We start from the raw sequence: 18,504 nt of genomic DNA on the forward strand, positions 1-18,504 counted from the left end.
ATGATTAAAACACAGGATCTAACGCAGCACAGCTCATATTCATACATTACGCTTTCACAACACCGAGCCAATCGATGGGTGTATTTAATACGAGCCCTTATGGAGAAAGCTGCTTTCCAGCGCCTTGTTACTTGAGACACTGTCTTCACTGCCCCTCAGGTTAGTAGCGTGAACACCTGGATATCCACCTGCCTCAGCCGTCTGAACACAGGAAGGAGCATTACAGGATGCCGAGGCAGGCTTTTTTTTTAGTACAAGTATATATTGCACGCTAGGATAGTTTTCCATATTAAAAGAAAACTATGAAATTATCAAGCCACCTATGTTTTCTGCCAAAACTCAGCTTAAACCGCCTCATCTGTGAGCTATCTAGGTCGTGTCGGTAGAAGTAGAATAATTGCTTGGGTGTCTCAAAGGCCCAATTAGATCACCTCTGGAGGGAAGCCAGATTGACAGGCTTGCACAAGGCGGGGACCTAACAGTGGCGCCAGCAGCCACGTCGGACTCTCAGCCCCACCGCTGCCAGTCACATGCTTCATGCTGTCCCTTCCCTGGGTGACGGGTCGCCTCGCGCACGCGCAGCTTCGGAGCGGTCCGCGCATGCGCAACACACTGGGACCGCCTCCCGGGGCTCGCTGACAGCTTCCGGTCTTGCGTCCCCGCCCCCCCGAGTGGCTGAAGCTTTCGGGGCTCCGTGCTGTCAGCCGCGGGGTCCGGTGGGCCGGGCGTGGCTAGGGAACAACACCCCTGCCCGCGGGGGTCCCTGCAGCCATGGCCTGCTCCATCGTCCAGTTCTGTTCCTTCCAGGACTTGCAGTCCGCGCGCGACTTCCTGTTCCCTCAGCTGCGGGAGGAGACCCCCGGCGCCCTGAGGAGGGACCCGAGTAAGTGGCCGGCGACCGGGTCGCGGCGCGGCTCCCCTCAGCGTCCCCTCAGCCTTCTGCGTCTAGCGTCCCGTCGTCCGTCTGTCACCAATCCCTACCCCCTCCTTCCCAGTTCCAGCTTCATGCCTTCTTCCTGTGCACACCAGCTGCTCCGGGAAGATCGCATCCTCCGCCCTAGTCCCTGCGAGTTGTCAGTCCACCCTGCGCTCGTCCCCAACTTCCACCCTTCCCATCCCTGGGACTGTGGTCCTGGTTCCACCCTTTCCAGAGTGTTTAGCATCCCCACCCTCTCTGTTCTTCCTTCTCCTTTCTGTCATTCAGATTTACGGAATGAATGGCAGATGGGCAAGTGGGGGCTTTTGAGGTGGTAAACTCCCCAGTAAGAAAAGGAACCGCTTCGGAAGTGAAGGAGAGCCCACGGTGGGAACTAAAATTCCAGCGGCATGGCCAAGAAAAGTTAATTGGCGTTTATTGAGGAGAGAAGCCTTCCTCCTGTTATTACCATCAAGTTCTTCAGCGCTATAAATCCCAGGGCTGGGTTATTAGATGCTGTGTGTTTCCCTGGGATTTGTTAAGGGCTCTTTCGTTTCTCCCTTTGAAGGAGCGTGTTTTATGCTGCTTTCTTGTTTTTTATATGAAACATGTTTTGCTTTGTAGCATTGTGTTGTTACTCTGTGCTATGGCAGAATGGTGATATATGAGACCCAATAACAACCACCAACAAACAAAACCAAAACTCTCCCTTTCAAAAATTAGAAACTATCACAGGGCATTGGGAAGATTTAGCCTCCCATTCAAGGGCTAGCTTGGGTCTGCTTGAAAAATAACGTTTGAAAAATATCAAATTAGGAATGAATAGTCTGTACCAATCATTGGAGCTACTTGCCACTTAAGGTGGTAGCTTTTTGTCCTGTAGGAGCCATGACTCACTGGTCACATCTGCCTGTGTGTCTGCACATGAGTGAAGGTGCCCTAAGAAGCCAAATGAGGGTGTCATTGGAGCCTGGAGCAGGGGTTACCTGTGCTTGTGAGCAGCCTGAAGTAGGCACTGGGAACCAAACTCAGATTCTCTGGAAGAGCCGCAAGTGCCTTTAATCCCTGAGCCATCTCTCCAGCCCCCAAGAGGCATTTCTTTAATGACAGTAGGCCTCCCTGTGAAGTAGAAGATAGAAGAGTAGAGAAAGCCTGGGAGGAAGAAGCAAGTCTGAACAGCTCTGGTGTTTAAAGAACCCCCCAAAAGCTGAATGGCTGGAGAGGAGGTGTACTACCGGCAGAGGCACTCCGACTGAGGACCAAAGCTTTGCCTTCAGATTTGCCTTCGATTCGATTTACAGAACTTGGTGAAGATCTAGAGTGTCCTTTGACCACAGTGAGTCCAGAAGCAGGCAAATGGATTGAGAAGCTTAATCCAAACAAACAAACAAACAATGCTGCGAACTTGAACCTAATCTTAGCAGAATCCGAGAGGAAGTAGATGTTAAGGAGTAGGGTCGGGATGTGCGACTGTGAGGAGGAGGGTCTGGTGGTTGGGGTGGTAGCTGCTGAGGGAGAGGCAGTTTAGGATGCCTTTGGCTTGGCAGGTGTGTGTGTGTGTGTGTTGAGAGATAATGAAGGCATCCTAACCTTTCATATAGGAAATGCTTGAATTTGTCCAAGTGAGCAGGTGAGGTTACACAGTAGATAGAGGTCAGAACTTGGCAGGGCATCCGGAGTCAGGGGCATTAATTTGGGAGTTACCAGCAGAAGTGTGGTTTCCATCTTTAGGATTTCGTATGGTGAACTGGATACGGGAGAGGTAAGCTTAGAGACTGAAGTTTGGGAGTTCTGTGAAGGTTCCTGAGAGGATCAAAAGGGAGTAGCAGAGAGAGGAATGCTAGGTGATGGAAATGTTGTTTTTTTTTTTTTAACTCTTTACTCTTATGGCTTTTGGGGGGGGCACTACCCAGCTCCTAAATAAATCACACATGGAGTCTTATTCTTTCTTATAAATGCCTGACATTACCTTGGCTTATTTCTAGCCAGCTTTTCCTAACTTATATTATCCCAACTACCTATTGCCTCTGTGCTTTTTCCTTTTCTTACTTCTGTATGTCTTATGTTCACTCTCACCCCATGGCTGACTGGGTAGCTGGCTGACATCCTCCTCCCCTTATTCTCTTGCTCTTTCCTCTCAGATTTCTCCTCTACTTATCCTCTCTGCCTGCCAGCCCTGTGTATCCTTTCTTCTGCCTCGCAATTGGCCACTCAGCTCTTTATTAGACTATCAGGTGTTTTAGACAGGCAAGGAATCACAGCTTCACAGAGTTAAACAAATACAACATAAAAGCATGCAACACATCTTTGCATCATTAAAACAAATGTTCCACAGCATAAACAAATGTAACACACCTTAAGATAATTTTCCCCAACATGGAAATCTTCCCTAAGCTGAGGGGAGGATTTGATGCAGGTAAAGGGTGGTCAGTAGAGGTCAGATAGGACCAAGAAAGCGCTCGCTCAGTGGTTTGGGGAAGATGAGAGTGGCTGGGACCTTTGCTCTGTTTGAGCAGAATAGTGGTCAGAAGTGTGTCTGTCTGTAGGGTGTTGGAGAAATTGGAAACTGGCTAGTGAAATTGGTTGTTGCTTGGAGCTTGGCTGTGAAGGACAGCAGACTTGGGGTGAGAAACCGAGAGTGTAGAGCAGGAAGCGCATCTATGTCCCACGGTCACTGTCCTGGTCCAGGCCACTTTATCTCAGCCTGGGTCATGGCACCGGTCTGCTAACAGACCTCCTTCCTGCTTCCACTCTTGACTTCTAATTAGTTTCAACAGTAGTCCCAGTAAGCTTCAAAAAGATAATCTAAATCACATTCTCCTTCTTATAATCCACAGTGTCTTTTAAAATTTTACTTTAAAGTCAGTAATTCTGGGCCAGTGAGAAGGCTCAGCAGGTAAAGGTGCTATCACCATAATATTTTACTGATATCTAGGGGTATGTATTTATGAATTACAACATGGTATTTCAGTACACATATGAATGTGTCATGATCAGACTGGGATGACTGGCATACCCATCACCTCAGACGTTTATTATTTCTCCCTGTTGGGAACAGTTAAAATCCTCTCTACTAGTAATACTGAAACATGCACCTACTAATGTCACCTGGAGTTACCGTGCTGTGCCGTGGGACATTCATCACGCTTTCCTGTTTCACTGACTGTCCTCTCTCCATACCCATCACCATCATCACATCCTTACCAGCCTCGAGAGCTCTCAGCTCCCTGCCACTGTCCTCACACCTTCACCAGCCTCTGCCAACCACTCCTCTAACTGCTCTGTGTGGTTTTTTTTTTTTTTTGGTTTTTCGAGACAGGATTAAAGGCGTGCGCCACCACCGCCCGGCTGTTTTTATGTTTTATACATGTTGTTATTGTTTGAGATGGGGTCTAGCTATTTGACCCAGGCTGTTTTTTTTTTGTTGTTGTTTGTTTTTTTGTTTTTTTGTTTTTTGTTTTTCGAGACAGGGTTTCTCTGTGGTTTTGGAGCCTGTCCTGGAACTAGCTCTTGTAGACCAGGCTGGTCTCGAACTCACAGAGATCCGCCTGCCTCTGCCTCCCAAGTGCTGGGATTAAAGGCGTGCGCCACCACCGCCCGGCTAGGTTTTGCTTTTGTTGCCAGCACTTTTGGGTGCTACCCCCAAATATCTTTATTCACAATACTTCTGAAGTGTTTCTATGTTTTCTTGTGGTAGCTTTGTAGTTTCTTTTTTTTTTTTTTTTTTTTTTTGGTTTTTCGAGACAGGGTTTCTCTGTGGTTTGGGAGCCTGTCCTGGAACTAGCTCTTGTAGACCAGGCTGGTCTCGAACTCACAGAGATCCGCCTGCCTCTGCCTCCCAAGTGCTGGGATTAAAGGCGTGCGCCACCACCGCCCGGCTAGGTTTTGCTTTTGTTGCCAGCACTTTTGGGTGCTACCCCCAAATATCTTTATTCACAATACTTCTGAAGTGTTTCTATGTTTTCTTGTGGTAGCTTTGTAGTTTCAACCCTTGTGCTCATGTCTGATCTATTTTTTATTGGGTTTTCATATATGGCTGTTATAAAGGACTGTTTTATAAAAGGTATTCTTTTTGTCCTTCTATTTTGTATATATTTATAACATTTGTCTTTAACTTTATTAATGGGAAAGAATTTAGATTTTAAGATTTTTTAATTTTATTTCTCTGTTCTGTGAGAACATCATACATGTATAAATATATTATTATCTCATCTACTTCCCAACCAACTTTTCCCAGAGCTGCCCATGCCCCTCTCCCAATTTCATGTTTTTTTTTTTTCTTTAACCCTCTGAGTCCAGTCAGAGCTGCCCATATGGACCTGGGTTTAGGGCTACCCATTGGGTCATGGGTAACTATAGAAACTGCACCCTGAAGGAAACTGATTTTTCCTCCCCCAGCTGCCAGTAGCTCTCCCTGGGGCTGTGGCCCTGTGAGCCTCTCTCTCCTCCCAGCTAGAATGTTGCTGGCTTGATCTTACGCAGCTCTTGTGGAGGCAGTCGTACTTGCCACTTGCTTTTATTTTGGACTCCTTTCTGTTCCATTGATGTATTTATTGATTGTTGTCCATTTTAATGAACCCTACATTATCTCTGCCAAGTCACTCATCTCTCAAGAATGTTGCAGGGATAGTCTCACCCACTTCTCTCCCAATTGAGCGTAAGAGTTTATTAAGTTTTAAAAGTCAAATTCACATTGGGATTTTTGATGAACTTATGTTGCTCATGTTCACTTGGGGAGGGTTGGCATTACCCCTGACGGGAAATTCTTCTTTCATGCTAAATTTATTGATTGCAATTGGCAGAAATTCTGTATATTAGAGACATCCAGTGTGAAATTTGATATATGATTTCATGTCAAAATTATTCTTACAATCAGCTCAGCACACCTGCTGCGTCACATCTGTCTTTGGAGGGTGTGGAGAGCAGAACTTTTTCTCTTCATTTTTAGCAACTTTCAAGAGTACAATACAATAGATACCTAAGCTAGATGTTGTCCTTGTTCCAGAAATGCTAAGTAGGAAGCAAAGAACAATGATAAACAGGCAGCTATATATTTTTCTTTACTATGCATCTAAACTGTTACTGGTTCTCAAGTGATACTGTTAAGACAAACGGCTTTCCTTTCTGTGCACTGGAAACACAGAACCCCGTAGCTATGATACAAGATTTGGCTGGTGTTCAGAGGATTTATTTTAAATATGAAGAATGAGTAACACAAGGAAAGTGATTGAGCATTAGAAAAGGTTAAGGTAGGAAGATGTAGGACTGGAGTCTCTGGAGTGTGCAGACAATAGTTTCATTAATCCTTATGCCACTGTCCCTTTTCATCCTGGCATGTGCTCCTCAGCCTTGTTAGTTCGGTTCCCTCTTCTGTGCGTTGTGTGTGATACTGCAGATAGGAATCTTCTGAGACTCACCAGCAAACTCTTAGAGCTGATAAACACTGAGCAAGGTCACAAGATACAAAGTTAATATTAAAAAAACGCTTTCCTTTATACCAGTAGCAAATACACTGAGAGAAAAACAGCTCTATTCACAAAATTCACTATGGCCTCAAAACAAACACTGACCAACAATCAGTGAAGTGAGTGCCCTCTGTGGGGAAACTTGAAAACTCTGAAGAAAGAAAGGAAGACATTGGTAAGTGGAAAGATCTCCCGTGCTTGTGGATTGTGAAAGTGGCCATCTTAACAAAAGAACAAAAGAACCTGCAGATTCATTGCAACCCTCTTTGCAGAAATTAAAAACAAAAGTTGTAAATTCATATGGAAATACAAAGCATCCCTGAATAAAAGAATAATGATGGAGACGTTACCATACTTGATTTAAAGTTATTTCAGGATCATAGTAATGAAAGCAGCATTGTACTGACACAGAAATAAGCACATAGATCTATAGCGTGGGATAGGTATGAGTAACTTTCAGTTACCTGATTTTTGACAAAGATGCCAAAAATGCACACTGGAGAAAAGATCACATTTTCATCATATGATATTGGGGAAACTGGATGCCTAAATATAGAAGAGTGAAACTCAATCCTTAATTACCCCCTAGACAAATCAGCTCAAAAAGGATCAACAACCTCAACATAAGACCCAAAACTCAGAAACTTTTAGGAGAAAAGGTAGGAATGCTCTACAAAGTATGTGCAGAGACAAGGACTTTCTAAATAGGATTCTATTTGTCCCAGAAATAAGGCCAATAATTGGCAAATTGGACCTCACAAAATTAAAAATTTTCTCTTCAACAAAAGTAATTCAAACTATCAATAAAAAGGCAGCCTACAGAACAGGAGAAAAAAATCTCGGCTAGCTAGAAGATTAATATCTAGACTATACAGAGAACTCAGAAAACTAAATATCATGGAAACAAAGAATGGATCTGAGCAGAGTCCTCAAAAGAAGTAATATAAATGACTGATAAACATATATAACGTGTTCATTATTATTAGTCCTCAGGGAAATTAAAACTCAAGCTATTTGAGATATCATCTCATTATGGTAAGAATGGCTACTATCAAGACAGAAAATGTTTGTGAGGGTGTGGAGAGAGGGGCCCTGTTCACTGGTGCTGACAGCAGGAACAGTTGGTTTAGCCACCGTGTAAATCAGTGTAAAGGGCTTTCAAAAAACCAACACTAGAGCTATCATATGACCCAACCATACCACGTGTGGGCATTTGCTGAAAGGACTGTATACCCTGGCATATGTGCACAACCATTTTCATGACTGCTCTGTCCAGAATTGTTTTTTTTTTTTTTTTTTTTGGTTTTTCGAGACAGGGTTTCTCTGTGGTTTTGGAGCCTGTCCTGGAACTAGCTCTTGTAGACCAGGCTGGTCTCGAACTCACAGAGATCCGCCTGCCTCTGCCTCCCGAGTGCTGGGATTAAAGGCGTGCGCCACCACCGCCCGGCTTCTGTCCAGAATTGTTAGACTAGATCAGCTTCGATGCCCACCACCTGGTAAGTGGGTGGTGAAAATGTGGTACATATGTCTAATGGAATTCTCATTTATCACAAAAAGAAAGCTGAAATTAAGAATGGAAAATATAGCCGGGCGGTGGTGGCGCACGCCTTTAATCCCAGCACTCGGGAGGCAGAGGCAGGCGGATCTCTGTGAGTTCGAGACCAGCCTGGTCTACAAGAGCTAGTTCCAGGACAGGCTCCAAAGCCACAGAGAAACCCTGTCTCGAAAAACCAAAAAAAAAAAAAAGAATGGAAAATATACTGAGTGAAATAAGACAGGCCCAGAAAGACAAATACCTCCCACTCAAATGCGGATTCTAGCTTTGAAGTATTAGCTTTCTGTATTTAAGTTGGAGGGATACCTGTAGAGGGTAGATAGAAAGCAAGAGATGGAGAGGTGCAGGGGCCCCTTTTGGGGGCGACAATAAAACATATGAAAGCAAAGAGAGGATACTAGGGATAAAAAGGTTTAAACACAATTAATGATAAGTTCTCCTAATATATAAAAGATATTACTTTTAGTGCTGATCCATTTGAAAACCAAAGTAAATAGAAAACCCAATGATCTTATGTACGACTACTTCTTACATGATAACCTTTCAGTGAGGGGCTCCCACAGCCAACTGCCTGACCACTGGGGAACCCTATTTGAACTTAAGCTCTAGAACCTGATCCTATTCCTTGATCTTTGTGTCGGTGTTCACCATCCCTGGTCCCTCTGGCTTCTCATAGAAAGCCACAGGAAATTAGAATGTTTGATGATAGTCCACATGCACCTTATGGATTTAATTTAGATTATTGTTTTGCCTAAATACTGGGTGTGCTTAAATAAAAACCAAAATATTTTATGATTAATGTAGGAGCAGGCACCTCACTGAGCAAATTTTAAGGATGTAGTCACCACCATTAGTGGGGAACTGCTAAAACCTAAATGAGGATTAAGAATTAGACCAATGAGCAGGGCAGTGGTGGCGCATGCCTTTAATCCCTGCACTTGGGAGGCAGAGGCAGGCGGATCTCTGTGAGTTCGAGACCAGCCTGGTCTACAAGAGCTAGTTCCAGGACAGGCTCCAAAACCACAGAGAAACCCTGTCTTGAAAAAAGCAAAAAAAAAAAAAAAAAAAAAAAAAAAAAGAGCCCAATGAAAACTGATAAATCAAGAGTAGGAAGGTAGATTCTAGAAGTTTATTCATATAAAAATACAATACATAAAGATGGAAATGAATTTGCACTTGTATTAGGATCTAAGACTATAACAATTTAATTTTCTCTTTTCTCATTTTCAGTTTCTCATTCAGTTTTTGTTCTTGACACAGTCATACAAATAACTGTCAAACTAATTGTCTACTTATGGAATTCAATTTCCTTTCTAGCTTCAGGTTCTTGTTAAATGGAAAAAAATATGCTCTCCATTTAGAGGTACAGACTATTCATAAGTAAGTTAGAATAACGTATTTGGGGAATTAAATAAAGCTGTAGAAAGCAGAAGGCCTTTGTTAGCAGAATGATTCATTCATTGTAAATAATCCTAAGTAAGACATTTGTGTTGGGGGGGTATGTCTTCTCTGTGATTAGAAACGTTCTTTTATCAAGTCAGAGAACAGTGTTTAGAGTGATGCAGTATGCTCAGGGAAAACGCTTTTCCTAGGAGGGAATTGTTGCATCTTAATCTGAAAGTCATTGGTGTTATTCTCTGAGGCAAAATGTTTAACCCGATAAGGGTGGGAACACAACTTCACAGTACTGGAACCCGGTGTGGTGGTGCTTGCCTGCTGTCCTGGTACTCTGACTCTAGACTGTTCAGAGTAGTGGATAGTGATTGGTGTTAAAAGAGTAGGTTCAAAGGTCAGGTTAGCAGTCAGTCAGGTTGACAGTCACGATGGCAGTTAGGTTGGCAGTCAGTCAGGTTGGCAGTCAGGTTAGCAGTCGTTCGGTCAGTCATTTAGGTTGTCAGTCAGGTTGCAGTCATTCAGGTTGTCAGTCAGTCAGGTTGCAGTCATTCAGGTTGTCAGTCATTTTCACATTGTCAGTCAGGTTGTCAGTCAGTGCATCTGTCACTTTCATCACTTTTATGTAGAACCTCTTGCTCTTCTTTATTTCTCTCCATGCCATGTAGGTTGATAGGAGATCAGCTTCTTTTATTTAAAGAGAAGTTATGATTCAAGATATGGCGTGAAACAAATGAAGGATAATATTAACAACTGAAATACACAAAACATTTTAAGCTAGAAAACTTCTTTTTTTTTTTTGGTTTTTCGAGACAGGGTTTCTCTGTGGTTTTGGAGCCTGTCCTGGAACTAGCTCTTGTAGACCAGGCTGGACTTGAACTCACAGAGATTCACCTGCCTCTGCCTCCCAAGTGCTGGGATTAAAGGCGTGCGCCACCAACGCCCGGCTAGAAAACTTCTTGAAAGACTCAAATTTACTCCCAATGAAAGCCTTGATAACCTGTGAATTTTAAGAAAATTTTATTTAGAATATGAGAGAATAAAATTTATAGGGAGTTTATGCTTCAGAACAGATGTGGGAGGCTGGGTGGGAGGCCCATGCCTTTCATCACCATGCTTGGAAGGTAGAAGCAGCAAGGTTGTGAGTTCAAGGCTGGCATTGGCTACATAATGAATTCAAGGCCTGCCTAGAGTACACAAGACCCTGTCTACACATATATACACATACAACACACACACACAGGGAAGGGGGGCAGATAGACAGACACAAGAGTAGGGTTTGAGGAATAAAAACAAAGACTAGATTCAACACAAAGCACATACACATATCTTGTGTATCCTAGAATGCTCTTTTGACATTAAGTTGTACAGCAAGGCAAGTCAGAAAGCCTACTGACACATGGGATATTTTTTTCTAGAGATGTACTGATGAAACAGCTTCTTTAGATGCAGTATCTGGTATGATCATATCATGGAAATTACAAAGGTTGAGAAACATTCCCATCGTGATCTTTAGATGTCTCTACCAGGCAATGCTTGCTGTATTCATCTGCCTTTATATATTTATTCACTGTTGATAAAAAGAATATTTGAGCAATAGCAGATTTCTTTCTTTTTTTTTTTTTTTTTTTTGGGTTTTTCGAGACAGGATTTCTCTGTGGTTTTGGAGCCTGTCCTGGAACTAGCTCTGTAGACCAGGCTGGTCTTGAACTCACAGAGATCTGCCTGCCTCTGCCTCCCAAGTGCTGGGATTAAAGGCGTGCGCCACCACCGCCCGGCAGATTTCTTTCTTTAGAGTGGTGTGCTGTGTGGGAACTTAGTGGCCTTTATCATTATTTTTCCCTAGCACTCTCAGGAAAACTGTTCATTTACAAGTCATTGGGTGAACAAACTAACTTTGTATTGGTACAGGGTCTTTTGTTAGTAATGAGTCATGTCTTGTTTTTAAATGTTGAGGTGGTTGTTGTATGTGCAGGTAGATGTGAAATATAAAGGTTCTTCAGTCCATAGCTAGCCATGTTCTCTCAACTTGATTGCTAAGGACATTTCTGCTCCTAATGAAATCTACTGTTGTTTTAGGAATCCGCTTGTGCGTTCCCAGGAGCCTAGATACCCGAAATAACCACACAGAAATTGTATTAATTAAACCACTACTTGGCCTATTAGTTCTAGTTTCTTATTGGCTAGCTTTTACATCCTAATTTAACCCATCTCTATTAATCTGTGTATCGCCACAAGGCTGTGGCTTACCGGGTAAAGTTCCAGTGTCTGTCTCCAGTAGGGCTACATGGCTTCTCTCTGTCTCTGCCTTCTTTCTCCCAGCATTCAGTTTAGTTTTCCCTGCCTATTTATATTCTGCCCTGCACAGACCTAAGACAGTTTCTTTATTAACCAATGGTATTCACAGCACTACAGAAGGGAATCCCACATTATCTCCTCTTTTTTGTTTAAATAAGAAGGAAGGTTTTTACATAGTAATTACATATAACAAAACAGTTATTCATGCGGAGTCTGGTGGCAACTGGCTAGAGCCACAGGGGACCTGAGCCCCACGTTGGGCACCAACGTTGAATTATCACTGATTGAGAAATAACCAGGCTAGCTAAAAGATAGAGCAATTATAATTTTCTTTATTATAAGAGACAAACTCATGAAACAGGAGCGAAAAGTCCAAGCTCAACTGAAAGAGAACCACAGAGAGAGAGAGAGAGAACACCTGGGCTGCCTGCTGCATTTTTCTCCAGGTACCAAGAAAGCCATGCTCTAACTTGGCCCCACCTCTTAAAGATAATTGGCTGGCAAAGATTCCTCATCAATCTTCCACTTGTGCTTGAATTCAAACAAGAATGTAACACGTTTCCTATTATTTCTTTTTTTTCTTTCTTTTTTTTTTTTTTATTGATTTTCGAGACAGGGTTTCTCCGTAGCTTTTTGGTTCCTGTCCTGGAACTAGCTCTTGTAGACCAGGCCGGCCTTGAACTCCCAGAGATCTGCCTGCCTCTGCCTCCCGAGTGCTGGGATTAAAGGCGTGCGCCACCACCGCCCAGCCTATTATTTCTTAATAAAAGCTAAGGTTAGGAATCAGTACTTTTAAGTTACTTTGCCTCACTAATTGCAATAGAATTTAATGATGTAACAATATTTTATGGAAAATTTGTTTTAAAAGATTGTTTTGATCCTTGATGTAAAATCATCTATAAGCAAAGTTCGTGGAGAATTAATGTGAGCCCTAAGGAAATCACCTCTGGCAAGATAATCACATAGGAAGGCATGTGGTTGACTAACATGATAGGGTAGGCAGAGTGTGGATGGGAATGCCATGTGTGCAGGTTGGTTATTCTGAAGTGATTAGTCATGGTCCTCAGTGCTCCTCACAACTCTCACATTTCTGTGAGCAGATGCAGTTATTAGCTCCATCCTGCTAAGGGGGAAAGTGAGGCACAAGAGATTAGTGAAACTGCCCAAGCTCCTATACCTCTGCAGGGTAAAATCTGGAATCCATTGCAGACAGCCTGATAATCATTCCTTACGCCAGACTTGCCTTATTTTACTTACACCATGTTCATTGGTCATGTGTTCTGGTGAGCATTTGGAATGCGGCTAGTACAGACAAGATGTGCTCAAAGCACAGAGCACACTAAGTTCTAAGACTTAATATGAGAAAATAATACAAAACACCTCATGAGTGATTTCACTTATGTATTGGAATGATAGCACTGGATATAGTATATTAAAATATAGTGTTCATTTTAGTCCTTACTTTTAAATACAATTGCTAATTAATTTAAAATTATGCATGTGGCTACTATTGAAGACTTCTGCCAGTGAGTAGACAGTTTGACGGCAAACTGAGGAGAAAATGATGTTTAGCCCTTCGATAGTGTTCCTAAGATATGATCCCTGGACTATTCGCCTCATATATGTGAAAGGTGGGGGATGAGTCAAGGACTAGAGTCCTGGACCCATGCAGACCTCTCAAACAGACCTCCAAGACACCAGTCACCCTAACTCATTATTTCATCTTTTTATCCAAAGGGAACCTGGCAGGAAAGCTATAATTCTGGGTTTTTGACCAGCAACCAACAAATGTGGTTGCTGGTTTATTTTTTTCTGATCAGTTTTGTTGGGTTATACTTTGACAAAATGAGAGACACAGGCATTGGTGATAATGTCAAAGAATTACTTTTGGATATTGAGTGGCTGCTACTTATTTAATGGGCAAAAGCACAATTGCAAATTTCCTATAGTGTGTACTCTAGCATTTGATGTAAACAAGTACCACACAGCTCATGATGCAAACTGGGTAGCTACCGGTGTGGTGTGGTGTGGTGGGTAGTGGTGTTTGGGTCATCACACTGCTACTGCATCTCCCCAGAAGTTGTCCACTCAAGGTCCTGACTCCACCACACACTTACATTTTAAGTCAGACCAAGGCTTAGGACTTTTAAATTATTTTAGCCTTCAAAAGATAACAAATTGAGTTACTCGCCCAAGAGACAACCACGATAGAATATTTTTAGCTTTCCTTTATAATAATTTATAATATGTTAAACAAACTAATCTTTTTTTTTCTTGGTTTTTTGAGACCAGGTTTTGCTATAACAGTCCTGGCTGTCCTGGAACTTTCTCTGTACACCAGACTCACTGAGATCCACCTTACTCTGCCTCCCAAGTGCTGAGATTAAAGACATGCATCACCACCACCTGGCCAAATTAATCTTATTTCCTCATGATTACATGAACTTTATAAGACCTCAGATTTTACAGAAATGTTCCATATTAAAATAAAATTATATAGATCACAATTTAATGTTAAAAACATTGCTTTGCTTACCTATAACTTTGATCAATGATCAGTCTGTAGAGAAACTCTACTCATGATGTAGATGGCATTTTTTTAAAATGCAGGTCTTGAAGATTGCTTAGGTCCTCATACTTGCTCAGTGAATACTTTACCCCCTCCCCCAAGCTATCTCCTCAGCCCTCTTTAATCTGTCTATAGTCTAATGACTTTGAGAAAATATTCCCGTGATAGCAGGAACTGCCCAATTAATTTTTCTTTTCCTTCAGTTGAAAACAGTTTTCTAGCCAGACACTGAAAAGTGGGTAAACCTTCATTGAAACAAATAATGTATTTCTCAGAATCTTTCTCTTTGGGCATTTTTTGAATTGAAGCATGAAGATACTGGGTCTCTGTAGGGGCAGGAAATTCAAATAACTGCCGTCTTCCGCTTGATTGTATGAGTCATTTGTGAACTGAGTCAGGTTCTTTTTATACGAATATAAAGGGAAATAAAATTCTTTTTATAGTGTTGTGCATTCAGCAGAGATTATGTACTTGAACCGAGCTCTTTGGAAATTTACTTCTTTTGTGTCTGCTGTCTAGCGTGGAAAAGATGTTAAAGAATGAATGAATGATAGACTTCCTGAAGGGCTTTTATTCTGCAAGGTTGTTTTGATGTTCTGATAATTTGATATTTACATAGCTTTATAGCAATTTTAAATGTGAACCATGGACTTAAATTTCTTGCTTAAGAGACAAAATGCATATTCCAAAACCGTTCTGTATTTTTCAGTTATTTGAGACAGGGTTTCTCTGTATAGCACTGGCTGTCCTGTAACTCACTTTGTAGACCAGGCTGGCCTTGGACTTAGATATCTGCCTGCCTCTGCCTCCCGAGTGCAGGGGGTTAAAGGTGTGCGCCACCACCATCTAGTTTCTAAAATGATTAATAGCTTGGCTAAGTTGTCTCAACCAACCCACAGTGAGATAGTTGGTTTTGGTGATGTAGTAAAATGAATAAAGAGAGTGTTTAATGAATTATATTGCCAAAAACCCACAAAATTTAATTGTCCAAAGGATTTTAAGACATTGTCTCATTGTGTAGCCCTGGCTGGCCTGGAACTCAATATGTAGATCAGGCTGGCTAGCTTCTAACTCAGAGATCTGCTCGCTTGTGTTTAGAGTGCTGGAATTTAAAGGTTTGTATCACCATTCCTGGCAAATTGTTCAAGATTATGTATATATTTGTATATAAAAAACAGGGTTTCTCTGTTCAAGTTTTTAAAGCCTCTCTTTAAAGTTCCAGTATCAAGGGGATATTTCTATTTTAAAAACTAGTTAAAAGAAACAAACACACACAGGCTGGGGCTCTAGCTCAGTCGAGAGTGCTCAGCATGCATGAAGCCCTGGCTTTGATTCATAGAACTGTGTGGCCCTGATGTGGTGTGGCCACTTGTGATCCTAGCAATCTGTGGGGGCAGGAGGGCCAGAAGCTTAAGGGTCATCTTAGCTGTGTAGTAAATCCAGGCTAGTCTGTTTCAGAGAAAGACCCCTCTATCACTTTGCTCCTCTGTGGGCTCCAGGGTTTCTCTTGTCCTTGCCAGGAGCCACATGGAAGGATGCATAGCCCGAGTCTTGGGGCATGAGTTGTGCAACGATGGCAGAATTGAGCTTCAGTCCTAGGTTGTCACTCACTTCTGTGACCTAGGCCACACTATTTGAACTTCTGAGGAATCTGTTTTCCCATTGTAGCATTAAATTGTGGAGGAACCTTTTGATGTTTCAGTGAATCGCTGTGTTGCAGCGCTCGGGCATCTCGAGTCCTCACCAGTGCTCTGTGCATTGAGGCTTTGCCGAATGTTCGTGTTTTTCCGTTAATCTGAAAATTTTCTAGCTACTTTGTAAAGACACTATTTTGGCCATCTGTGGTGTCATATATCTGTAATCCCAGTACTTGGGAGGCAGAGGCAGGAGGACCATTAGTTTAAGGTCAGCTAGGGCTCTGTAGCAAGACTGGTCTCAAAAATAAATAGGGGCTAGAGAGATGGGTCATCTGTTAAGAACACTGGCTGCTCTTCCCAGGATCCAAACTAAGTTTCTAGCATCCATGTTTGGTAGTTTTAAAAACACCTGTAACTCTAGCTCCAAGGGATCTGATGCCTTCTTCGTGTGTGTCCCCATGCTCACTCACACACCTGTGCATATTCAGTCACACAGATGCTCATATACACATGCACATATACTCACACTGATAAATAAAAACAAAATCTTAATAAATAATGATAACAATTATTCACAGAGTATATGTGTGTATACATTTGTACACCTATGAAATATTTCACTCTCTTGCCCAAGGTACCGACAGTTACAGCACTTATTGGTATAGTTAAGTGTCCATCTACATCCTGCATAAGATCATAGATTCCTTAAAAGCAAGGGATTTGTTATCTTTTCTTAGCTCCTACTACAAGGTTTGGTACATGGTATTTAACAGAGCAATTGCTAATTGACTTGTATGGAAATCTATAGATTGTGTGATTTTAATCAAAACGTGGTGCTATTTTAGGACTTAATATATGCCTAGTAGTGTATTTGGAATTTTAGGAAGTAATTATTTGGCATTTAAGTACTGGAGATTAGACTGTTGTTACTTCAAGCTAATTCAGCAGCGATTCCAAGTGCCAGACTGTAACCCTTTTAAATCATCTGCATCCTTTGTTTCAGCAACCTTTAAAGCCAAATGTGTAAGTGAATGTTCTCATTGCGTCTTTTCCTGTTAGTCAGGATTCTGCTCATCTTTTGTGATGACTTCCACTCAGGGTTTGAAAGCTGATTGCATAAATATATTTTATTTCTACTTCATGGTTGTTATATTTGATGGCTAAATCATGATGGCTGACAGTGAGAGCTTACGTCTCAGATACAGAGCCCCGAGACACTGTCTGGTTCAGTCCTTATGCACCCCACAGTTCAAAGTGACGGAGGAGGTGCTTTGCTTCCTCCGCATCCGGAATTGGAGCAAGCATTAGGTATTTCATAATGCATTTCATAAGTAAAAACTCGATACAGTTCAAGTGGCACATCTACAGTCCGAGTCTCAGGCCTGAGTCTCATTGGAACTTCATTGGTGTTTTAATTTGGGGTGATAGAGTATCCCATTCTTGTCTCTGGTTACTTGGATATGATAATTTTATTGTTTCCGGTAAATTCTAAGCAAATTATATAAAATCAACATTAGCAGTGCAAGACATGGTGCTTTCCCAATTTACCTGAGTTTTTTAATTCCTTGTTGCATATTTTAGTGAATATATTTTAATCTAGAAGATATTGTCTCAGATATAAGAAACAAGAGTAACAAAAAGGGAGGACTACGGGGGTTGTCTTGTTTCAGAATAAAGGTTGTTTCCATGGATACCTCGTCCTATCAGGAAACAACAATTCACTTTGCAAACATCTGTGTGAAAATTTAGATCTTTGTTGCTGTATATGTGTTTTCTTTAAGTAACAAATATTTGTTAAAATTTGTGTGTGTGTAGTTTTTTTGAGACAGGGTCTGGGGTGGCCTAGACTTCCTCAAACTTGGCTATGTAGTCAAGGCTGGCCTTGAATTTCTGAACAGTTGATCCTTCTGCCTCTACCTCCTAAGAGCTGTAATTACAGGCCTGTGTCACCATGGCCAGATTAATTTTTAAACTCACCTTTACATTTGATTCAAATGCAGATCTACTCAATGTCCATTTTTTTTTTTTTTGATTTTTTGAGACAGGATTTCTCTGAAGTTTTTGGTGCCTGTCCTGGAACTAGCTCTTGTAGACCAGGCTGGCCTCGAACTCACAGAGATCCGCATGCCTCTGCCTCCCGAGTGCTGGGATTAAAGGCATGCGCCACCACCGCCTGGCTCAATGTCCAATATTTTAAGATTTAAATAACTTGTACATAGTTTTACTAGACATATATTTGGAAATTAAATAGGTTATATGTTTCTTGACTATGTATGTCAAATCCTGAGGTAGCACAGCTTACAATCACATTCTTCCTTTTACAGCAACTGCCTCTGCTGGGTGTGAGTCAAGTGCTCAGGAGGCAGAATTCAAGGCCAGCCTGGTCTACATAACAAGTTCCAGGGTAGCCAGAACTACATAGTGAGACCCTGTCTTAAAAATAACAACAAAAACCACCAACCAAATGAAAAATAACTTGTTTCTGTTATGTTTAGAAAAAAATGTTTAAAAATGTTAAGCCTTTTAATTTTATATGTTCTCTCCCTCTCTCTCCTTCCCTCTCTCAACCCCTCTCTTCCTCCCTTCTTCTCTCTAGGTAAATCATCAAACTGGGAAGATGATAGTTGGGGAGCATGGGAAGAAACAGAACCCCAGGAAACCGTAAGTCTTTA

The 18,504-nt window shown here is 41.9% G+C and overlaps 1 protein-coding gene across 2 annotated transcripts in view; it reads left to right on the top strand.

Annotated features, from left to right (window-relative positions):
• The first annotated feature begins 665 nt into the window (after positions 1-665).
• The window catches only part of Rab3gap2 (RAB3 GTPase activating non-catalytic protein subunit 2), an 81,940-nt gene continuing 64,101 nt past the window's right edge, over positions 666-18,504 (top strand). For both annotated transcript variants that reach the window (XM_057770362.1, XM_057770364.1), the window contains exons 1-2: positions 666-883; positions 18,429-18,493. In XM_057770362.1, the coding sequence (XP_057626345.1) occupies positions 772-883; positions 18,429-18,493 (177 nt within the window). In that variant the 5' untranslated portion in view covers positions 666-771. The remainder of the gene's footprint in view (positions 884-18,428; positions 18,494-18,504) is intronic.

Source organism: Chionomys nivalis, chromosome 5 (genome assembly GCF_950005125.1).
Source record: "Chionomys nivalis chromosome 5, mChiNiv1.1, whole genome shotgun sequence".
NCBI classification, from domain to species: domain Eukaryota; kingdom Metazoa; phylum Chordata; class Mammalia; order Rodentia; family Cricetidae; genus Chionomys; species Chionomys nivalis.